Source organism: Ursus maritimus, unplaced genomic scaffold (genome assembly GCF_017311325.1).
Source record: "Ursus maritimus isolate PB19 unplaced genomic scaffold, ASM1731132v1 scaffold_16, whole genome shotgun sequence".
Classification (NCBI taxonomy): Eukaryota; Metazoa; Chordata; class Mammalia; order Carnivora; family Ursidae; genus Ursus; species Ursus maritimus.
The window spans coordinates 4426338-4449279 of NW_024424008.1; the positions used below are offsets into that span (position 1 = coordinate 4426338).

A 22942-nucleotide genomic window follows, 5' to 3' on the forward strand; every position below is an offset into this window, starting at 1 on the left:
TAAACACTTTGGTTCATGTTTTTCTCCCAAGATGGTCTAGAAGCTTCTTAAGAAGCTGTTCCTTTTGATTCCTTTAAAAAGCCTACACTGAAATTTTGTAGGTAAAAGATTCGTGCTTAGCACATAGGGGGAAAGTGGAAGGAAGGAAGGAAGGAAGGAAGGAAGGAAGGAAGGAAGGAAGGAAGGAAGGAAGGAAGGTTGGTTCAGCTTCAACATCTTAGACTTTCCTTAGATAGTTCCTTGTGATACATATTTTGTACAAAAATGGATAAAACACAATTCCTGTTTTCTCAGAATTTGGACTCTGCTCAAGAGACAAGATTATTACTTAAGTCAAAAAGTCTTAAGTTAAAAAAAAAAATACAAAACAACACTGGGGCCAGAGACCAGAGCTAGAATGCTGGGAGAATAGGGGAAAATATTACAAAAGAGGTAGCTTCTGAGATTGGCATGTGAGGGAACAAAGGCAAATAATTGAGAACTTTTTTCCTATAATCCAAGCAAAGCAAGGAAGGCATTCCAAAGGAACAGTAGTACAAATATGGAATGAATGAGTGAACTGGTAAATGAATGAATCAATCGATAAATCCAGTCAGCAAGCCAGCCAGTCAGGAACCTCTACATATATACCCCTGTAGGAGAAGTGACAGACTGGCTACGTGGAGTTGAACCCTGGAGGAAGAGCTTTGGATTTCTGGTCTTGAGTGTGGTGAATGGCGACTCCTAGACTCCCCCAGCGTACATCCTGCCCAAGGGATGGTCCCCAAAGCACTACTTTCAATGATTTGTGATTACTTGGGCTCCTCCTTCTTCTTACTGCCACTTAATAGTGAGAATCAAAGTCGAAAACTAAGATGACTAAAATAAGACAAAACACCTTATTTTTTTTATATTTATATCCAACTCCCAACTACATATTATGAAAAATGAGTACAATATCAATTTAAATGATCATGTATCCATTTTGTTTTCCACAGAACAAAATGATCTAAACTCTATAACCATCTCCCCAACTTTTCTTTAAAAACTCAACTCCCATTGGCTCTTTAAACATACAGAACCACAACGTGGACACAGTATTTTAATACCGTTTAAATTGGATGTTTTAAATGAGGAATGGATATAGAAATAGACCAGCTGCCCAATTAGTTTTATAAACTAACCTTTTTCTTCAACTAACTGCTTTGACATCATTACATCGTGGTGAAAATAAGGAGAAAATGGCTTCTTGTTTGTAATAATTTAAAGAGAATGCTACAAAAATGCTAATGTAGACCTATACCGTTATTGCTGTAGAAGCGCGTGGTACAGTGTGGGGTGTGAGAGCACGTACGACATGATCCCACTGTGAACGTGTGCGCGCGAGGCTGCTGACACTGGTATTTGGAAACATGCTCATCTAAATATTAAGAGTACTTATCTCCGGACAGTAGAATTTTGGGTGACTATAACTTCCTTTTTTATATTCTTCTGAAATGTTTAAAAACTTTACAATGAGCCTGTCCATTTAATGGAAGGAGAAAAACTTCAATTATGTCAGTTAAAGTTATTTCTTAAAAATTTGTATATATTTGAAATATTTCATAATTTAAAACGGGAAAAAACTGAGAAGAAAAAACAGAATAACATTTATACATGTACAGAAAAAATAAAGGTAATAAATGCTAAAATTGGTTCGATCTGGCTCATGATTTTTTTTTCACTTTTCTATCTATATTTTCCTACTATTTTACAATGAGTACATTTTTTTTTTTATAAAAGCTCTTATGGCTAAGTTCAAAACTCAGTAAATTTGTGGATTAAAAACAAAATCCAGACCTTTTATTTAAAGTAGGAGAATAAAACTTTTCAAGTTAGAATTACTCAGGAAGTTTTTCTGATCCCTTCAAGTAAGTTGTCAAATATCTCTTGGAACAACTTTTTAAAGTTATTTAACATTAATGCAATTTTCTTCTTGTAGTTGTTCTTATTGTGGTTCTTTTAATCTGATGTTAAAGGAACACATTTTAATTTCTAAAAGGATAATAACATTCAATCCATAATAATTAGAGTCCTTGGAAGAGTCATATTGGATCCGTCCAATCAGAGGCTAGAAAAAATGGAGGGGTCCACAAGGGAAATTCTGGCCTCACTACCAGTCATCAAAGAAATGAACAGCCAAACCATCTCAAGTCATCTGTCTTGAAGAGGTCCACACAAAGACTCCAAGATTGCTCTCAGCAACAGGCAAGCCCTGAAGACCAAAATGTTCTCATTTTGCTAATAAAAATGCCCTTTGCTTTAATTAAAGTCTATTTGGTCCTCTATAAACAGAAAAAATAATTAGTCTGCATTTTCTTTTGTAAAGACTTTGACATACTTGAAACTCGTAAATTTTCTCTTTTCCTCCCTTCTTTTCCTTTTAAATATTTTATTTATTTATTTGACAGAGAGACAGCCAGCGAGAGAGGGAACACAAGCAGGGGGAGTGGGAGAGGAAGAAGCAGGCTCCCAGCGGAGGAGCCTGATGCGGGGCTCGATCCCAGAACGCCGGGATCACGCCCTGAGCCGAAGGCAGACGCTTAACCGCTGTGCCACCCAGGCGCCCCTCTCCCTTCCTTTCCTTAGAGACTAATTTTTAAATCATTTTTGGCATTAACCATCGACTTAGACGTTTCTAGCAGTTTCACTTTGCGTTCTGTGTACCTGAATTGCAGCTCCATGGTCCATCCTTATGTGAGGAATCTTTCCTTCTGTAATGTTGCCCCGACTCCACTGTTGCTGAGATGTTTTTCTCTTCATGTTTGAGGTTTTTGAGGGCTTACACCAAAAGGAATAAAAAAATTAAGATATAATATACTTGTAGTACAAATACAATGTGCTTGTATCTTGACAAAATAAGAACGCTAATTTCAGTAATCTGACAAATCTTTAATGATGCCATTCTATTTATTGTCTTTTCAAAATTCTAAGCTCTGTATGATTCATTGGCTCATTACGCTAAAAAGGACCATCAGCAACCAGCCGTTCAATCTAATCCCTTGAATCCAGGCAAGTCCACATGATAAACTGCATCACAAATCTAACAGAATTTACCTGATGATTCTTTAAAATCATGAGAAGGCAACTTCAGAGCTTTCTCAATCACCCTTGTTTCAAAACATAACAATCATCCCCAGTAGGTTATATATAAAAAATTATTGACCAAGCATTCACCAAATGTCCTTTGAATGAAAACAATGTATTAACAAGACACTCAGAGATGCCTATACGGCAATAACTATACCATAATGTAAATCAAAAGTAAGAGCTGCAGTTGAAAATTTGAAAAAGGTACAACTCTGAGGACTGGGAACCCAACTGTTCTTAAACTTACTGCTCTCTGTCTCCAAAGTTGTGCTGTATCAACTACAATCCTCCACACTTGCCTTTTCTCTAGAAAGGTAGAATACCCCCAAACCAGTCCAACCAGGTTGTCATAGCCTGTAATTAATGCAAATTGGCTTTGCAAAATATATTGGATATCCCATCCAGATAACCAGGAATTGTCTTAAATAATAATCACTCTATATGTAGCTACATCCATAAATCCCATTCTGCATCAGTTGAAGAAAATGCCCCAAAATTCAGATTTAATCCAAATTGAAAACCAATTCATTTCTGGATAAACCATTAAAAATTAAAGAAGCTGGAATAACATTCCAAATTATTCATGATCCTGGCAAATAACTAATTTGGCAGTGGATGGAAATATCATAGAAGAAATCATTAACTAATTTTGTTCTCCTCTTACGTAAGAAAGAATATTCCTTTAATAGTTAAGAAGGCGATGAATTAGCTGACAAAGGCCCAAGGAATACAGACGAATCTAAGGATGGGATTAGGAAATGGGGTGCCAACTTATGTTGGGATAGAGAATCTTCAATACTTACCATATCTTTCCCAGAGGAACTATCTATGCTGGTTTGGTTTTCTTTTACCCTCTCCGGTGAAACCATACGTTCTGAGCTGCTAATGCTTGATGCTTGGGACATTTCCACCACGGAAGTTGGAGAAAGCCTTGTTTTACAGGCACATACAAAAAATGAACCTTTCTTGGAAGTAGATGAACAGTTGGAGCATTTTGTGGATTTTTTACCAAAGCCACTATTGGCCATTTGCTTAACTCTGCAACAAACACAACTTGAAGGAAAGACGTTCCCGCTCTTTGAGGAAAAGAGCCAGACCGAAAGGGATATGGTAAGCCGATGGTGAGAACTGTGACTTCCAGTTGGCGAGGTCCTAGGGTAATGCCGCACTACACTTACATTCACGCATGAGAGCTGTAGAAAGAAAAGAAATCATAATTTAGGAAGTTCTTTCTTACTCTATCACACTCCTATAAATCAGAGAAAAACTAGCAACTAACACCAAAAGCATCCCGCCTATGCATGAAAAGTTAATATTTACAGCAAGATTAGGACACATTTCTAAAAACCAATGGACTGTCATCTTTCAAAATTTAATTCTTGAACTCCAGACATTTTATTTACTTAACAATTGAAAGAATCATTTCTGTTCAGAACCATAAAATTGCTGAAAAGCATGGTCTAAGGAAATCAATTTGGTGGGCTGACATCAATTTTTTTTTTAATTCTAAGAAGATAATATGAGCATTTCGCATAGATCCTTGGTAACGTCTATGAAACTTCTAATTATAAGATATATAGGTGGAGAATGTTTGTGTATGTGTATGTACTCAGTCACAACATAAGACACTTTTTATCGAAGTTTAATTGACATACAGCATTATATTAGCTTTAGATAAACAATATAATGACTCAACATTTATATACATGACAAAGTTATCACCAAGATAAGTCTAGTTCGTCTGTCACCATACAGTTATTACAATAATATTGACTGTATTTTCCGTGCTGTATTTTTTACATCCCTGTGACTTGTAACTGGAAGTTCGTTTTAACCCCCTTCACCTGTTTTACCCATCCACCACCCCCTCCTTCTTAATGTGGTTGTGGCAAAAAATAAAAAATAAGAAAATAAGAAAGGCTTAAAAATACTGGTATAAATCATTTATTACTGGGGTTTCAAATATTAAACCTTACTCAGCTTATTATTAGAGCAAATTCATATTAACGCCTTTCACAAAGAAGTAGATAATTTGGTTTTATAAAACTGCTTATTTCTGGGGGCGCCTGGGTGGCAGCGGTTAAGCGTCTGCCTTCGGCTCAGGACGTGATCCCGGCGTTATGGGATCGAGCCCCATGTCGGGCTCCTCCGCTATGAGCCTGCTTCTTCCTCTCCCACTCCCCCTGCTTGTGTTCCCTCTCTCGCTGGCTGTCTCTATCTCTGTCGAATAAATAAATAAAATCTTAAAAAAAAAAACCTACTTATTTCTGAAAGTTCAAAGGCAATATTAGAAGTGCCTTCATTTTTGTACTTAAACAGCAGAAAAAGGAACTCTTGGGTGCTATTTTTCCCTGAGCGTAGAAACAGGTATTTCCCACATTCTGCCTAACTAGAGTTATTGGCAGCTATCTGGTGGCAAGTTGGAAAGATGTGAGCTGAGGAAGGAGAGAGAAATGTGTTCTGCAGTACATAAAAGAGAGTACCTTGAGAAACTTCCAGAGGTAACTGGGAGTACCTTATGATGTTTTTTTACCATACTATTTCAGATATTACATAAAACTATATTTTGCAGTCACAGATTGATAAGGCTAGGAATATATGGAATATACCTTTGTCCTTTGAACTGGAATAAACTTGCCCAGAAGAGGAAGTTAGATATCTTTGTGTCCTTCAAGAAATGTCTTTCTAGTTTTAGATGTCTAATAAGACTAGTTTTCTAATCAGAAATGAGTACCACCTTTTGTCAATCCTTATCTATTGTGATTATCATGTTTTTTCTTATTGGATTTTCTTTTGATATGTTGCATTGTTTAAAAAGGCTTGCTATTATTAAGGCATTCTTGCACTTACAGTCTGAACCCTACATAATCACGATGGATGAGTCTTCTAATGTTGAAAAACAGATACATTTGTATTTTGAGCTTTCAGTTATATTCATAAGTTGAACTGGTCTATAATTTTCCCTTCAGCCATCTTTGTTAAGTTTGGATACAAGCTTCTGGCTGGTTTCATAAAATAAATTGGGTATCTTCCATCTCACAATGTTTGATAACAATTTGCATAGCATAGAATCTACAGGAAAATCTCCCAGGCACATAGGATTTTACGAAAAATATTGCTAGTAGTTTATCCAATATTTATTCTTCCATTATTCCTTACTAACAGAATCCTGATTTTGACCAGGACTGCAATGTACTCATTAAAAATCTCCATTTCCCAGACTCCTTTGTAGCTTAGAGATGGCCATGTGACTTATGACCATGAACCTTTTAAAGTGCAAGCAAAGCTGTACCTAAAAAAAAAAAAAGTATATTATTAAACCTTTATTAAAAAACAGAAAAAGGATAAAAATACACATGAGTAGTCAAATCAAAAACCGAAAAACATGATTAAAGAATAAAATTTAAGATGAACAGAACAAAGAACTTTTCGTTGACTTTTGCCTATAGGGCCGCAAATACACAGACTCCTCACTACCACTCAGATTTCACATCTTACGTCATCTCCCTTGCTCTGGATAGGCTAGCATTCTCGCTGTTCCTCAAATATGTCAACCTTATTCTGTTCCTATGACTTTAGCCATTCTGTTTCCTTTGCCCAAGGTGCTCTTCCCACAGGCATCTGAATGGCTTTGCTGCCTCTCTTCGTGGTGCTTTCTGCTCATTTGAGTGAACCTTTCTAACTACCTCATCTGAAACCACAGGCCTGTTCACTCTGCCCTCTTCCCTCACTTCATTTTTATTCATAGCACTTATCATTTCATTCAAGAAGTTCTCTACCAGAGTTCTTTCCTACTTTCAGGGACCAGATGATTCCCATAGAAACTACTCCAGAGTAATAAAAAGCCATCCAGCTCCTTTCACTCAGCAAGAATAACCAAAATCTGACTGGGGCAGTGTTCTCAAAAAAGGAAAAGGCATTCTTACCGGCCCATCTTACTTGTGAATAGATGCAAAAATCCTAAATGCCATACATATATTTACCCCCAGGTAATGTGCACAGCATATTCTAAGATTTCAGATAGAAAGAAATGGGCAAGTCATCCCAATAAGTGCGACCTTTCATCGAAGTTGTGTGCAAAACCTTCCCTGCTGTGATCGAAGTCACAATGGCAAACACTGCAAAAGGTATGTAAAAAGTACTCTCCAGACAGGTGGAGGGAAAAGAGAACGCACCTGAGGCCCCTAACACACACACACACACACACACACACACACACACACACACACACTTCTTACAAATGTCAGACCTTGTTTTTCAAGTATAGGTAACAAGACAAAGAAAACTCAGAATGTACCTACATACACTTTGCAAAATGATTTCACTTCAGGCCTTAGAAGAAAATGCTTTGCATTTCAAGTTAAATATAAAGCCTGTAATCATCAATGACTCAGAGCAGTCGAGTAGATCTGCAAATAACAGCTTTGCTGTGTAGGAAAACTAGTGTTTTCTCTCTGCGGGTGTAGGAAAGTCCCATGTAAGATGTGTAAGGCATTATTTGATGCCTGCGTGAAGAACCCTGACTTTACAGTACTCTTCATAAGGAACCGACAGAAGAGTTCATAATGTGAAGGTTTATCTAAAGTGTAGCTGAGTTCCTTCATTACAAACAGTACTCCTAAAAGCATGCTTACCATAGCCTTCAAATTTTACTATATATCTATCTACAAACTTGCAACAGAATTGGTACATATTAAATTTCCCATTTTCAAGATGGCTTTTTTTGTTGTGGATCTAAAAACAATTATCTTTTTCTTTGCTCTGCTCAGAAAGCATTTCCTTAAATTTTTCCATCAATTTCTCAAAATAAATCATATTCTCATCGTGTCACTGACACTGATGCGGACTTCTGAGTACTTTCCGGCTCCGGTTTCTGATTGATCCATTGCCCTACACGTATTTAGGAGCTATACTCCGAAGGCACAGCAATTCCCATTACTCACTGAGTTTCTTTTCCACTCTCCAACCTGCCAACCACTACATCTGCAAAGTCATGCTCTACTTTCTCACCACAGCGATTCTAAAACAATGGGTTGAATAGCTGCATGCAAAATTTCTTGACAAGAATTAGATTTCAAATTTAATTTCTTTTTGGCTGGCTGGATTCTAATCATTTTAGCTTAAAAACCAAAATAGAACAAATGTTTACTCACATTTATTTCTTTCTCATTTATGAATTGATCTGAAAGATTTGTTATTAAAATAAATCTACCTAGCAGGCCAAATGATGTCATTCATATTTTAGAGGCATAAAATTAATCAAACATTGCAAACCTATCTTTATGTAAACTCAGAGATGAATAACTCTTTTTCTATGGAATCCTGGAATTGTGTTTCAACAGGACCTGAGGTATAAAAAGATGTATGAGAAAACCAAAGAAGCTTCTGCCATAATAGTGCTTCTCTGTGTCTCCAAAGACTGGACAACATAGGTATTAGACTAATAATATAAACAAATAAATTAAGTTCAAATTATGTCAGTATTTAACTGAAGTGTGAGCTTTCTTTTGACTAGAGGTTTTCATTTTATTTGCAGAACTAAGACAAGTCAATGGAACAACTCTGATACAGAAAATCTCTGAGCTTTTATTTAAGCAAAAAAAGGCCTCTTACATATTGGCCCTAGAAGATACACTCACAGCAATTTCCTCAAGAAAATGAACACAAGAATGGTTTTATGAGATATAACTAGCTACAATTTTCTTCCCCAAAAGCAATTTTTAGTTTTCTTTGCTAAGACTGTGTCTACAAGGAACCTAAACAGTCAGTCAATTCAGTCAAGAATGTGTTCCATTCAAGTGAAGAAAAAGAACTATGGACTGTCCGACATGCAGACCGAGCTGAATGACTGTATATTCACTTTCAACTACTTGTTTTCCCAACATGCTTACAGAGCCGAAAGAGGAGCCAAATGAGCTTCCTAGATCATAGTGCTACATTTTGAAGGATAAGTCTATGTTGTCTTATAAGAGGATTTACAGTGGGTTCAAAATTTACATCATTACAGAGATGTTTAAAAATGTTTAATAGCTTATATGTGCAATTATGTTTTTTTCGTATTTTAATTTGCATAATATACCTCACTGTTTGAGCTGTAATCTGGAGAGACAGTCTTAAATGTGGTCCCACTGACAGTTTAAGATACGAACAGAGATTTCACTAAGGAAGTTCGGCTTAAAGGGCCTGGAGAAAAACAAGAGACCCCTCCCTGACTTTTTTCCTGTTGTTATCCAGTGTCTTTTTTCCCTGTACATTATAGGCAACCTCCAGTCAGGTACCTTTCTGCCAGCACAGGCCCATCCTTGTACAAAATGAACATTTCTGAGTGTTCATTTTGTGGGAAAGAGCCAGAATCACAAATCATTTAGGCAGAAAAATAGGCTGCTATATAGGAAGAGTCATCCAAGTAAAGAGATGGGTCCTATGAAAGAGGGACATCTCAAAAAGAACGTGAGGGCCTTCTTCATAAATATGAAAAGGATTGATTAGGCAAAAGGAATTAGGCTTCCGTGAGATTCAAAAAGGGAGTGCAAGCCAATCTAACATAAAAGGGCTTCTTACCGCTTAGAACTGTCAAAGATAAAAGGACAGACTGTCTCTCAGTCACCAGACGTGTCCAAGAAGAGGCTAGAAGGTCAGTTGGCAGGAAACCATAGAAGGTCTTTAAGCATAGACTAGGATGTCTTCAGGTTCCTTCTAGCCCTAAAAGTCGATAAAGATGAATCACTTCTGATGATCAACTGGGGTGAAGCAGACATTTAAAGGAACCAAGTGGCAGCTGACCTCAGCTCACTGGGGAGGTTCAATATTATAATGGGGATCCTGTTTTCCTACCACAGACCAGGCCAAACTAGTTACGGCCCCAAAACTCACCTCAGCCAATCTGAATTTCACCTGTAACAGAACAGCACTGTTAGAATGTACCATGGGTGCAGGGTGATGATGAAGAGGAAGGGGGTGAGCTGGAAGGCTGGACGTGCTAAGGAGCAGTGGCCCTGACTAGGAAAGAAAAAGCTAAATAAAGTATAGAAGAAACGGTATTGTGAGAAAAAGGAAGAACACTTCCTTCCCACTCATGAAATCAGGGAATAACAGGTGAAGAGTTAGCACATGGCCCACGTGCAGCTAAGGCAGTCAAAATACACAGCACCGCCAACACTCTAGAAGCGAAGTAGAGCCACACTGAGGATTGTGGCATGAGTATTCAGCTGTGCTCCATCCAGCATGCTTAAGAGAAAATAGTCTTTTTGTACTCAGGAGTATTTTTTCCCAGCTCTCCTGAGGTACAACTGACACATAAAATTAGAAGATACTAAGTATGCGACGTGGTAATTTGATCTACCTGTACACTGTGAAAGGGCTCTCCCATCAAGGTAATTAACACGTCCCTCACCTCACGTACTGGATACAAACTTTCACTGAGAAGATGAATAAGGTCTGAGAATCTAATGTATAACACGGTGACTATAGTTGATAACATTGTATTATATAATTGAAATTTTCTGAGAGAGTAGAGCTTTAAAAAAAAAAAGTAAATATGTATCCGGCAATCTTAATCCAATTAGCAATGGGTCAATAAGATTAAGAATTTGATGGTAGGGGCGTCTGGGTGGCACAGCAGTTGGGCGTCTGCCTTCGGCTCAGGGCGTGATACCGGAGTTGAGGGATCGAGCCCCACATCAGGCTCCTCTGCTGTGAGCCTGCTTCTTCCTCTCCCACTCCCCCTGCTTGTGTTCCCTCTCTCGCTGGCTGTCTCTATCTCTGTCACATAAATAAATAAAATCTTTAAAAAAAAAAAAAGAAAAAAAAAGAATTTGATGGTAAATGTGAAAGGTTTGCTAGCTTCATTTATCAAGCACTGATTAATAATTTTGCATTAATAAAATATGTTAATATACATTAAACTGTGTGGTTAGAGTACCTTCCCTGTGTGTCAAATATTCCCAGAAATATTAAAAAAGAGGAAGTTTCCAAAGCCAGCAACTTCCCATGAAACTCTTTAGCTAGCTAAGACAATGTGTGGTATCAGGCTTCAAGCCAGCTGTTTCGTGCCCTATCAGAGAAGGCGTTCTGACTTCCAATACCGGAGCACAATTCAGACGTATCTGGGTGGCTTTCCTCCTGTGCAAACTCAGCAGCTCCAAACAGTCTACAACAAAACACCAACAGCAGATTCCATGATCCCTATTTTCAAGTTGCTGCAGATATAACATTAATTTAATAACAGAAAACAACAACAAAGACTACTTCTCTTAACTGTGAGCCCCTCCAGGGCAAGAACTAAGTTCTAGTCACCTTGTCATCTTGTGTCCAGTAGGTCTCCATTAAATGAGGATTATTGATTGAAAGTCATTTACTAATTGATGGAAACAATAGAATATCCAATGTCATTACCTAGTGTAAGAGGACCAGTGGCCTGTCATGCAAACAAAATCAGAAAATCTTTGTGGAAGTCTCCTGGACAAAAAAATAAAAAAATACACTACAACCAAACCCTCACTCTATGTTGAAGCTCTCTTTCTAAAGCAAAACACCGAAACCCCCACACCAGTCCTGACCCCAATCCTCTAAATTTCCACCAGCTTCTGAAAAGTTCCCTATCAGACAAGAAGTTATAACTGTACTCCCATATTTATATTCTACTCAAGACTGTGGTTTTCAGGAGTCTGGAAGGTTATAAACACATAAGTATTTACTTGAGGGATGGACCATATTGTCAAACTCGAAGGGTTTCTGCTGGCTAAGGCCAGTTCCCAACAACTATAATAAACCTTATTACTAAGATCCTTATAGTCAATAAAAGATCACTATTTTTGGCAGATGGTATAATTAGCAATAACTGGTTCATTCTTTCTTTCATAATAAAACATGTACATCACAGTCAAACAAATTATATGAAATACGTTAACCTTCTCAGGATCCCTAGCCAAACGACCTCAAGTAGAGATACTTCTAGTGACGAGCCATTTATCTGTAGCACACAAACCCGATTCATCGCCAGACAAAAGCATTTAGAATATCGTATCTCAGGAATCAGCGTGTCATGGCTGTTAATTTCAGCAAGCTAGGAAAGATCAGGAAAATAAGACCTAAAAGGTACTTAATTGCTAGGGTTCTGTAAGTCTGGCCAAAAAGAGTATCCAAAGGGCAATAAGCAAAAAGCACCAGGGGTCCAAGTAGGAGAACAGGCCAACTGAGAATCCAATCATCTAATAGTTTATGTATGTATCCAGCAAACATTTTTTGAATACCTATTACATACGAAGGGCTGTATTGGGTACAGGGGATAAAGATATTATCAAGATATGGGCCTAACAATGATTATGATAAAGATAATGCTGGGTATGTACAACGTACAAAAGTGATACAAAAGAGGGAATGATTAAGGATGTAACAAAGTCTAGTGGGAAACAAAAAATTTTTAGAATGAAAGAGACCAGAATTCAAACTCTACTTTTCACCACTTACTATCTTAGTTCCTCCACATGTAAAGTGGAAATAATAGTAGTTAACTATCTTAAATGACTTTTGTGAGGACTAACTAGATAACACTTCAAAAATGTCTAGTACTTTGCCTGGTAGAAATACTACATTATTGTTTTAAAAATCATTATTACAGACTTGCTGAGGGAAAGGTCACAGAAGGTTTCATGGGACACATAATATTCAAAGTAAGTCTTAAAGAATGAATTGGAGTTCACCTGGTGAACAAGTAAAGGAAAAGCTTTCCAGACAGACACCAGCATATGCAAGGGCCCAGAGTCTACAGTTCCAGAGAAGTGGAAAAAGGTGATTTCCATGTGAAGGCAAGAACAATGAGAGTGAGAAAGACCCACCTGGGTTAAGACAAGAAGAAAGAAGAAGCACTTTCAGAAAAGATCAAGGTTAAACAAGAGTGTCTTCACTGAAGAAGACAGGCTCCACCAGGCACAAAAGACAGATGGGATAGAGGGACACAAGGTTCTCATTCTGAGAGAGCTGCCAAAAAGAAAGGGCTGCTACAATAGAATCATCTTAGGTGAGCGCTTCCAACCCTGACAGGAATCAGCCACAGATCTGCAGCGATTAGGGAGTGGCCACCAAAATGCCAACACTACTTCTCCAAGTATATGAAACTTAGCAGTGGAGGGGACACAGGATATCTGTGTCTGCTGAAAATATAAACTATAAAGCTCAAAAGTATGAAGAATAGGCTCCAGCCAGTATAATCAATCAAAATCAACTGCCATATGAACAAATTAGAATTTAGTGACAAATTCACTAGAGTCAATGTTGCAATGTAAATGGCAAGTTCTAATTAGTTCCAAACTAACAAAAAAATACCAAAGATACTTTCCCACTATAAAGCCCACATAAAATACTGTTATTTATTTTATACACACACACACACACACACACACACACACACACACGTACTCCAAATTTAGCACTATTACAAACAAAGCTATATCAGACCCAAAAAACAGGATACCAGTATTCTACTATTTAGGGTCAAAAGACCACAAATTTCTAAATAACTTATGAGCATTAAAATCTCACAAGTGTCAGAATGATTCCATTTTACATATACAGAAAATTTCAGATGAAATGTGTTTGCCCTTGGTAATGAAAAAGAACCCAAGTTTTACTGTTAGACCAAGGTTCAAATTCCCCACCAATGACTTAACCTATCTGGTCCCAGCTTCCTCATATGCAAATTATATACATAGATGATGTTTATATACTTACATGGCAGAATTGTTATAAGGATAGCATATAACAGTATGTAAAACACTGATACATTGTAAGCTCTAAATAAATGGAAGTTTTTATTATTATTATTATTATGAAACTCTGTCAAAACCCAATGGATGGTAGCATCAGAAAATTATTTTATCAGTCAGTAACAATCTCTCAGTCTAATTCTCCAACTATTGTTCTACATGGGTTCCAAGGCACAAATTGTGACCTAATTAGCTCATAGTTAGCTTAGAATACAATTACAAGAACTTGCTCTAGATGTATGCAGCTGAGTTGTTGAGGGAATGGCTTGCTAGAGTAGCCCATGCGCAATTAGTTATATGTTAAATTCTGAATGCTACAAGTGCTCAAATCTCACCTTCATAAGACTTTTCTTTTTTAAATAGATAATGCTGAAAATCAAACAGAATGTTTTCGACTAGCAAAGGCCAAATATTCTCTCAAAATATTACTAGTTTACATATTACCTTCAGAACTGATCAAAAAGGAATAATATGTAAATTTTCAGAGATTTTCAGAGAAAGGAGGTGTCTGTATCCACAGATTTATTTACTTGGTGAGTTTTCAAAATCTTGCAATGGAACTGTAAAAACAATGTGATTAAAATCGATAGAGCACATCATTTGCTGATACTGTTGCCCAAGAAAAGGCAATAAGCCTTAGGCATGTTATTACTAGATTACACAATTGCACTGACAGGTTCAAGATTTTAAAAAGCAACTGAGAACAGAGAGGATTTCTTTTTGGGGGAGAAGAAATTTTTCTCTTCAATTAAAAAGAAATTTTTTATGATGATTTTAAAATGTCCTCTATGACATAAAAAATAATATTAATGTTAAATTTTCCTTGATTTCCTAAAATAAAAATAGAGCTACTTTTGTTTAACAATACTATATCCAACCACATATCGATTTAACAAATACTAAAAATAATTTAGGGAATAGTGATTGTAAGAGCATTATTTTTGCAAAGTCCATATGAAAGAATATAAAAGTCCAAATATATGAGTTTCCAAACCTCTTCTGCAAAAATGAGCAATGATTCTCTTTTCACGTCTTAGTGATGACATGATAAACTTTTAGCTAGATCTTCAAATTCAAAGAATGCTATTTTCATGCTATGCTTTTTAATCAGATAGCAAACTTAGTCATGCAGACTAAATTCATTTGATAAAAAGTAACCAAATAAAACTGAACCTCAAATCAGCAAGTCCTTTCGCCCTAGTGAGAGCTACTACACCACAAACAGAAAATTCCAAAGTTTTGAATTGCTTTGTAGCGCAAATTCCACAGTAGAAACATCCTTAGGTAGCTAAGGAAAGCTGATAGAATCAAACACGTAGTTTAATGCTTAGATAGAAAAAAATGTTGACTACAAGAAGTGAGATATTTTAATCATGAATCCCGGTAGGAAATAAGAAGTTAGGCTCATAGAAAGAAAGAAATTAACCCAGGCACTAGACCTACATTTACTAGATTTTACCAAGTAAACAGTGAAGTCTATTCAAGGGAGTTTAGATCTCAAGACCTACATCAGATGTAGATTATTTGAAAAAAAAAAAAAAAACCCTACAAAACACCATACACTTTCTTGTCACTAATGTACATACATACTTACATAAATACATAATAGCTTTATGTTCTAAATAGATAACTATTGAAATAGATAGCTTAATTAACTGAATAATACAAAATTTTCCTCAGTTCTTTCCTCTCCCTCAATCTCCTCATTCAACTATGACAAGTCCATTCTACTTCCAAAACAATTCTCAAATCCATCCAATTTTCTCCATTCCAAACGTCCACATCAACATCATCTCTTACCTGGATTAATGCAAGAGCTTGCTAACTGGTCACCCTGATTCCAAGTCAGCCCTTTCAACCAAAGCATTCCCCTCACTATAGCCAGGGTGTTCTTTCTAATATGCAAATCTGATCATGTTTCCTCACATCAAAAATCACTTAGTGGTTTCCAACAGCACAGAGTCCTTAACACGACAAACAGGAACCTATGTGATGTGGTTCTGGTGTACCTCTTCATTTCCAACCTAAGGTTTTCCAACATACAAAACTTCTTTCATTTCGTATGATCCTATGCCTTCTTTATATCTTCCTTCGTGAACTCTCAACCAGGAACACACTTTCCCATTCTTCCCTTCATCATTATAACTCCGACTCTTCCTGGAGATCTCAACTTAGACATCATCTCCTCTCAAATTTTCTTGATATCTTGAATCACGTTCACTTGAGTGTCTGCCAAGCTCTTTAGTGCACTGTAGTTGCTCCATCACGCTCTGAATTGTACTTGGTCATTTATTTGTCTGTATCCCTCACTATATCCAAGTTCCCTGAATGCAGGGATGGCATCTATATTCCTAGCTATTGTTTACCTAGCGAGAGAATGACAAAAGGAAATGCACTTTTTAGAAAGCATATTCTTCCTGCAGTACAGAAAATGTATGAAAGACAAGTCAAGACTAGAGATGGAAACACAAGAAAGTATTACAATAGTTCAGGTGAAGATATAAATGTGGCCTTAATTAGGAAAGCAGCATCAGGATGGGGAAAATAGCCAGATTCTGGAGATATTTAGGGAATGGAGTGATAGAACTTAGTAAGTGATTAGTTATGACCATAGTGAGAGAAAGAGAAAAGTTGGGGCACCTGGGTGGCTCAGTCTGTTACACACCCAACTCCTGATTTCAGCTCAGGTCGTGATCTCATGGTTGTGAGACTGAGCCCTGTGTTGGCCTCCACACTCAGCGGGTAGTCTGCTTGAGATTCTTACTCTCCCTCTGCCCCTTCCTCCCACTGGTGTGCTCTCTCTCTCTCTTTCTCAAATAAATAGATAAATAAATCTTTAAGAGAAAAAAAAAAAAAGAAAAGTCAAGAACACCTTGAATACTGAGGTGGATGATGACCAAATTACTGAGATAGTAAGGAGAGAAGGAAGAACAGACTTGCAGTAAGATAATCGGTTTGTTTTGGGATTTGCTAAGTTGGTTTTGCCTTTAGGACACTGAAAGGGAGATGCCTAAGGGGCAGTGCATATATAAGTCCAGAAATAAAAAGAAATCTAGGTTAGAAACTTGGATTTGAGATTTACATCATAGAAGAGGCAACTGAAATCATGGGTGTAAGTGAGATCACCCAAGAAGGATGTGTGGAATGAAAACATAGGAGAGTCAAGGACAGAAAACAGTGGGAAGAGGGGCTGGAAAGATGGCAGAGTAGGAGGACCCTAAACTCACCTTGTACCCCAGATACATACTAGATAATACTCACATCAGTGTAAATAACCCAGAAAATGACCCAAAGACTGGCAGAACAAACTCAACACCCAAAGACAGAGAACAGATCATATCAAAGAGGATAGGAGACATGGAAGTGAGAAGCTAAACATAGGACTATGGCTACCCAGAGGAAGGAGGGAGCCATGGGTGTGAAGAAGGGAGAGAAAAAGACTCTCACAACTGGGAGCTCAGATAAGGAAGACAAACCCTCAAATCATCTGGCTTTGAAAGCAACAGGGGCTGAATTTCATGAGTTCTTACAACCAGCAGGACTTAAAGCCTGGAATTTTAAAAATCAGCAAGCTTGGTTCTGGGAGAGCCTAGAAAGTGACAGGAAGCTGAGTCTCCACCCTTAAAAAGACAGCACAACACACAGGCTGTGGAGATACAGCATAGAAACTGCTCTTTGAAAATTACCTGGGGCATGCAGGAGGGAGCATTATTTACTCATCTCAGAGCATTTCATGGAAGGGCAGTTTTCACAGGGAGACCCCTCTAGGGACAAAGAAGCTGGCTGGTGTCATCTCCCCCCAAAACAAACACACAGCCATCTGCAAAAAGCAGCATAGCATCGAATTCACTGCCTAACCTGCTCACACCTAGGTCCGCCCTTTCCAGTCACTTTAGCCTCAGTCCTGGTGCTCTGTGTCCCCTCCCCGGGAGAAGACTAGAGCAAAACTGGCCAATACCACAGCTCCCAACCTGCACACTTTAGAGGCCTCAGTCCTGTAAGGACAGTGGCCCCACAGAAGATTGAGGCAAACCTTGTTAAAACCGCACACCCACCCCAGCTGGGGACCAAACACTGCCTGCAAGAGGCAAACAGCGCTACTGCAGATGATTGGACTGAAGGAAAGTGGCCACGACACAACAGCAGGGTGCACACAACACACATAGGAGACACTCCTGAAGTGCCAGGTTCTGGTGAACAAGGGACACTGCACTGCAGGGCCCTACAGAACCTCTTCTTCGTAAGTCCATTACTTTCAAGAGCAGGAGAGGTAGCTGACTTTCCTAATACACAGAAATAGACAGAGAGAGTTAGACAAAATGAGGAGACAGAGGAGTATTTTCCAAATTAAAGAATAGGACATAACCACAGTAAAAGACCTAAGCAAAATGCATATAAATAATATGCCTGATGGAGAATTTAAAGTAATGATCATAAAGATACTCACTGGACTTGAGAAAAGAGCAGAAGACATCAGTGAGACCCTTAACACAGAGTTAAAAAAAAGAATCAATCAGAGATGAAGAACACAATAAATGAAATTAAAAATACACTAAATGGAGGAAAAAATACACTAGATGGAATAAAAAGCAGGCTAGAGAAAGCAGAAGAATGAATTAGTGACCTGGACAACAGAGTAATGGAAAGTAATCAAGCTTAGCAGATGAGAGAAAAGAAAATCATGCAAAATGAAAATAGACTTAGGAAACTCAGTGTGAGTCCATCAAGGCTAATAATAGTGCATTATAGGGATCCCAGAAGAAGAGAGAAAAGGGGGCAGCAAATTCACATGAAGACATAATAGCCAAAAACTTCCCTAATTTGGGGAAGGAAACAGATATCTAGATCCAGAAAACACAGAGATACCCCCCTCCCAAAATCAACGGAAGGAGATCCACACCAAGACATATAGCAATTAATATGGCAAAAAGAAATGATAAAGAGAGAATTTTTAAAGCATCAAGAAAAAAGAAGACAGTTATATACAAGGGAAACCCCATAAGGCTATCAGCAGATTTTTCAGCAGAAATGTTGCAAGCAGAGAAAGTGGCATGATATATTCAAAGCGCTGAAAGGAAAAACTCTGCAGCCAAGAATAGTCTATCCAGCAAGGCTATTCTTCAGATTAGGAGAGATAAAGAGTTTCCCAGACAAACAAAAGCTAAAGGAGTTCATGACCACTAAATAAGCCCTAGCAAAAATGTAAAAGGTGACTCTCTGAGTGGAAAGGAAAGACCATAAGTAAGAGTAAGAAAAGTAGGAAGCACAAAAGCAGTAAAAATAAGTGTATATCTGTAAAAATCAGTCAAGGAACTCACAAAATAAAAGGATGTAAAGTATGATACCACATACCCAAAATATGGGGGGAAGAGGAGTAAAAACAAGTTGAAACTCAAGCAACCATCAATTTAATATAGACTTCTATATACAGAAGATGTCATATTACAAACCTAATGGTAACCACAAATAAAAAAAACAATAATAGATATGTAAAAAATAAAGAGAAAGGAATCCAAGTATATGATTAAAGAAAGCCAACAAACCATGAGAGAAGAGAACAAGAGAAGGAAGGATCAGAGAAGAACTACAAAACAACCACAAAACAAGGAATAAAATGGCTATAAATGCATACCTATCAATACTTACTTTGAATGTAAATGGACTAAACCTTCCAATCAAAAGACAGAGGGTGAAAAAATGGATAAAAAACAAGACTTCTTGGGGCACCTGGGTGGCTCAGTCAGTTAAGCGCAAACTTGACTGCAGCTCAGCTTGCAATCTCAGGGTCATGTTGAGCCCCATGTTGGGCTCCATGCTCAGTGAGGTGTCTCCTTGTCCCTCTCCCTCTGCTCCTCCTCCTGCTCTCTTTCTATCTCTCTCAAATAAATAAATAAGCAAAATCTTAAAAAAAACAACAACAAGATCCATCTATATGCTATCTATAAGAGACTCATTTCAGACCTAAAAACCAATGCAGAATGAAAGTGAGGGAATGAAGAAACATTTATCATGCAAATAGCTGTCAAAAGAAAGTCAGGGGAGAAATACTTATATTGAACAAAATAGACTTTAAAACAAAGAACATAAAAAGAGACAAAGAAGGAGCACCCAAATACATAAATCAGTTACTAACAAACATAAAGGAACTAATCAATAGTAATATAATAATAGTAGGGGACTTTAACACCCCCACTTACATCAACAAACAGATCAAACAGAAAATCAACAAGGAAACAGTGGCTTTGAATGACACCCTGGACCAGACGGATTTAAAAGATATATTCAGAACATTCTATGCTAAAACAGCAGAATATGCATTCTTTTCAAGTGCACATGGAAAATTCTTCAGAATAGGTCACATGTTAAACCACAAAACAAGTCTCAACAAATTAAAAAAGACCAAAGTCATACCCTGTATCTTTTGTGACCACAATGCTATGAAGCTAGAAATCAACCACGAGAAAAAATCCAAAAAGAGCACAAATACACGGAGGTTAGGTAACATACTACAAAACAATCAATGGGTCAACCAAGAAAACAAAGAAGAAATAAAAAAACTACGTGGAGACTAATGAAAATCAAAACACAACAGTTCAATATCTTGGGGATACAGCAAAATGAGTTCTAAGGGGGAGGTTTATAGCAATACAGACCTACCTCAAGAAGCAAGAAAAATCTCAAATAAACAACCTAACCTTACAACTAAAGGAGCTAGAAAAAGAACAAACAAAACCCAAAACCAGCAAAAGGAAGGAAATAATAAAGATTAGAGCAGAAATAAATTATATAGAGACAAAAAAACAATAGAACAGATCAATGAAACCAGGAACTGGTTCTTTTGAAAGATCAACCACCTCTAGCCAGACTCTTTAAAAAGAGGTGGGAAGGGGGGACTCAAACAAAATCAGAAATGAGAGAGGAGAAATAACAACTGACACCACAGAAATACAAAAGATTGTAAGAGAATATTATGGAAAATTATATGCCAACAAATGGGACAACCTAGAAGAAATGAATATATTCCTAGAAACACATAACCTACAAAAACTGAAGCAGGAAGAAATAGAAAATTTGTACAGACCTATCACCAGCAACAAAATTGAATCAGTAATAAATAAATTTTTAAAATCCCAAAAAACAAGACCAGGACTAGACAGTTTCACAGGTGATTCTACCTATACTCAAACTTTTCCAAAAAATAAAACAGTAAGGAAAACTTCTAAATTCATTCCATAAGGCCAGCATTACCTTGATAACAAAAGCAGATAAAGACACCATTAAAAAAGAAAACTATAAGCCAATATCTCTGATGAGCATAGATGCAAAAATCCTCAACAAAGTATTAGCAAACTGAATCACATAATACATTTAAAAAATCACTTGCTACAGTCAAGTGGGATTTATTCCCAGGATGCAAGGGTGGTTCAATATTTGCAAATCAATCAACGTAATACATCACAACAATAAGAGAAAGGATAAAAACCATATGATCATTTCAATAGTTGTACAAAAAGCATCTGACAAATTACAACATCCATTCATGATAAAAACCCTCAACAAAGTAGGTTTAAAGGGAACATACTTCAACATAATAAAGGCCTTATAGGAAAAACCCACAGCTGACATCAAGCTCAATGGCGGAAAACTGAGAGCTTTTCCCCTAAGATCAGGAACAAGACAAGGATGTCCACTGTCACCACTTTCATTCAATGTAGTACTGGAAGTCCTAGCCACAGCAATAAGCCAACAAAAAGAAATAAAAGGCATCCAAACTGGTAAGGAAGAAATAAAAATTTCAGTGTTTGCAGATGACATGATACTCTATATAGAAAAACCTAAAGACTCCTCCAAAAAACTACTAGAGCTGATAAATAAATTCAGTAAGGTCATAGGATACAAAATCAATATACAGAAATCCATTGCATTTCTTTACATTAATAATGAAGCAGCAGAAAGAGAAATTGAGAAAACAATCCCACTTACAATTGCACTACAAATAATAAAACACTAACCAAAGAAGGTGAAAGACTTGTACTCTGAAAACTATAAAATTAATGAAAGAAATTGATGAAAGAAATTAGAAAGACAATACAAACAAATGGAAGGACATTTCATGCTCATGAATTGAAAGAACAAGTATTGTTAAAATGTCTATACTACCCAAAGCAACCTACAGATGTAACACAATCCCTATCAAAATACCAAAAATCTTTTCCACAGAACTAGAAAAAAATCCTAAAACTTGTGATCCTAAATAGTCAAAGCAATCTTGAAAATGGAAAACAAAACTAAACGTATCACAATTCCAGACTTCAAGTTATATTACAAAGCTATTGTAATCAAAACAGTATAGTACTGGCACAAAATAGACACAGATTAATGGAAAGCCCAGAAATAAACCCACAATTATGTTGTCAATTAATCTTCCACAAAGGAAGCAAGAATATGCAATGGGCAAAAGACAATCTTTTCAACTAAGTGTGTTAGGAAAAATGGACAGCTACATACAAAAGAATGAAACTGGACCACTTTCTCACACCATACATAAAAATAAAATCAAGGTGGATTAAGGACTTAAATGTGAGACCTGAAATCATAAAAATCCTAGAAGACAACAGAGACAGTAATTTCTCTGACATCGGCCATAACAATATCTTTCTAGATAGGTCTCCTGAGGTAAGGGAAACAAAAGCAAAAATAAACTATTGGGACTACATCAAAATAAAAGCTTCTGAACAGCAAAGAAAACAGTCAACAAAACTAAAGGCAACCTACTGATGCTGCAAATGACATATCCAATAAAGGGTTATATTTAAAATATATAAAGAACTTATAAAACTCAGCACCCAAAAATCAAAGAAACCAATTCAAAAATGGGCAGAAGACATTATGAATAGACATTTTTCCAAAGACGTACAGATGGCCAACAGACACCTGAAAAGCTCAATATCACTTATCATCAGGGAAATGCAAATCAAAACTATAATGAGATAACACCTCACACCAGTCAGAAGGGCTGAAATCAATAAAACAAGAAAACAACAGGTGTTGGCAAGGATGCAGAGAAAGGG

General features: G+C 37.1%; 1 protein-coding gene across 2 annotated transcripts in view; it reads right to left on the reverse strand.

The window, feature by feature from the left end:
• STK33 (serine/threonine kinase 33) overlaps window positions 1-22942 on the reverse strand; it is a 155947-nt gene that overhangs the window by 70405 nt on the left and 62600 nt on the right. For both annotated transcript variants that reach the window (XM_040630753.1, XM_040630752.1), the window contains exons 2-3: window positions 3912-4301; window positions 2686-2799 (exon numbers count right to left, since the gene is read on the reverse strand). In XM_040630753.1, coding sequence (XP_040486687.1) covers window positions 2686-2799; window positions 3912-4136 — 339 coding nt within the window. In that variant the 5' untranslated portion in view covers window positions 4137-4301. The remainder of the gene's footprint in view (window positions 1-2685; window positions 2800-3911; window positions 4302-22942) is intronic.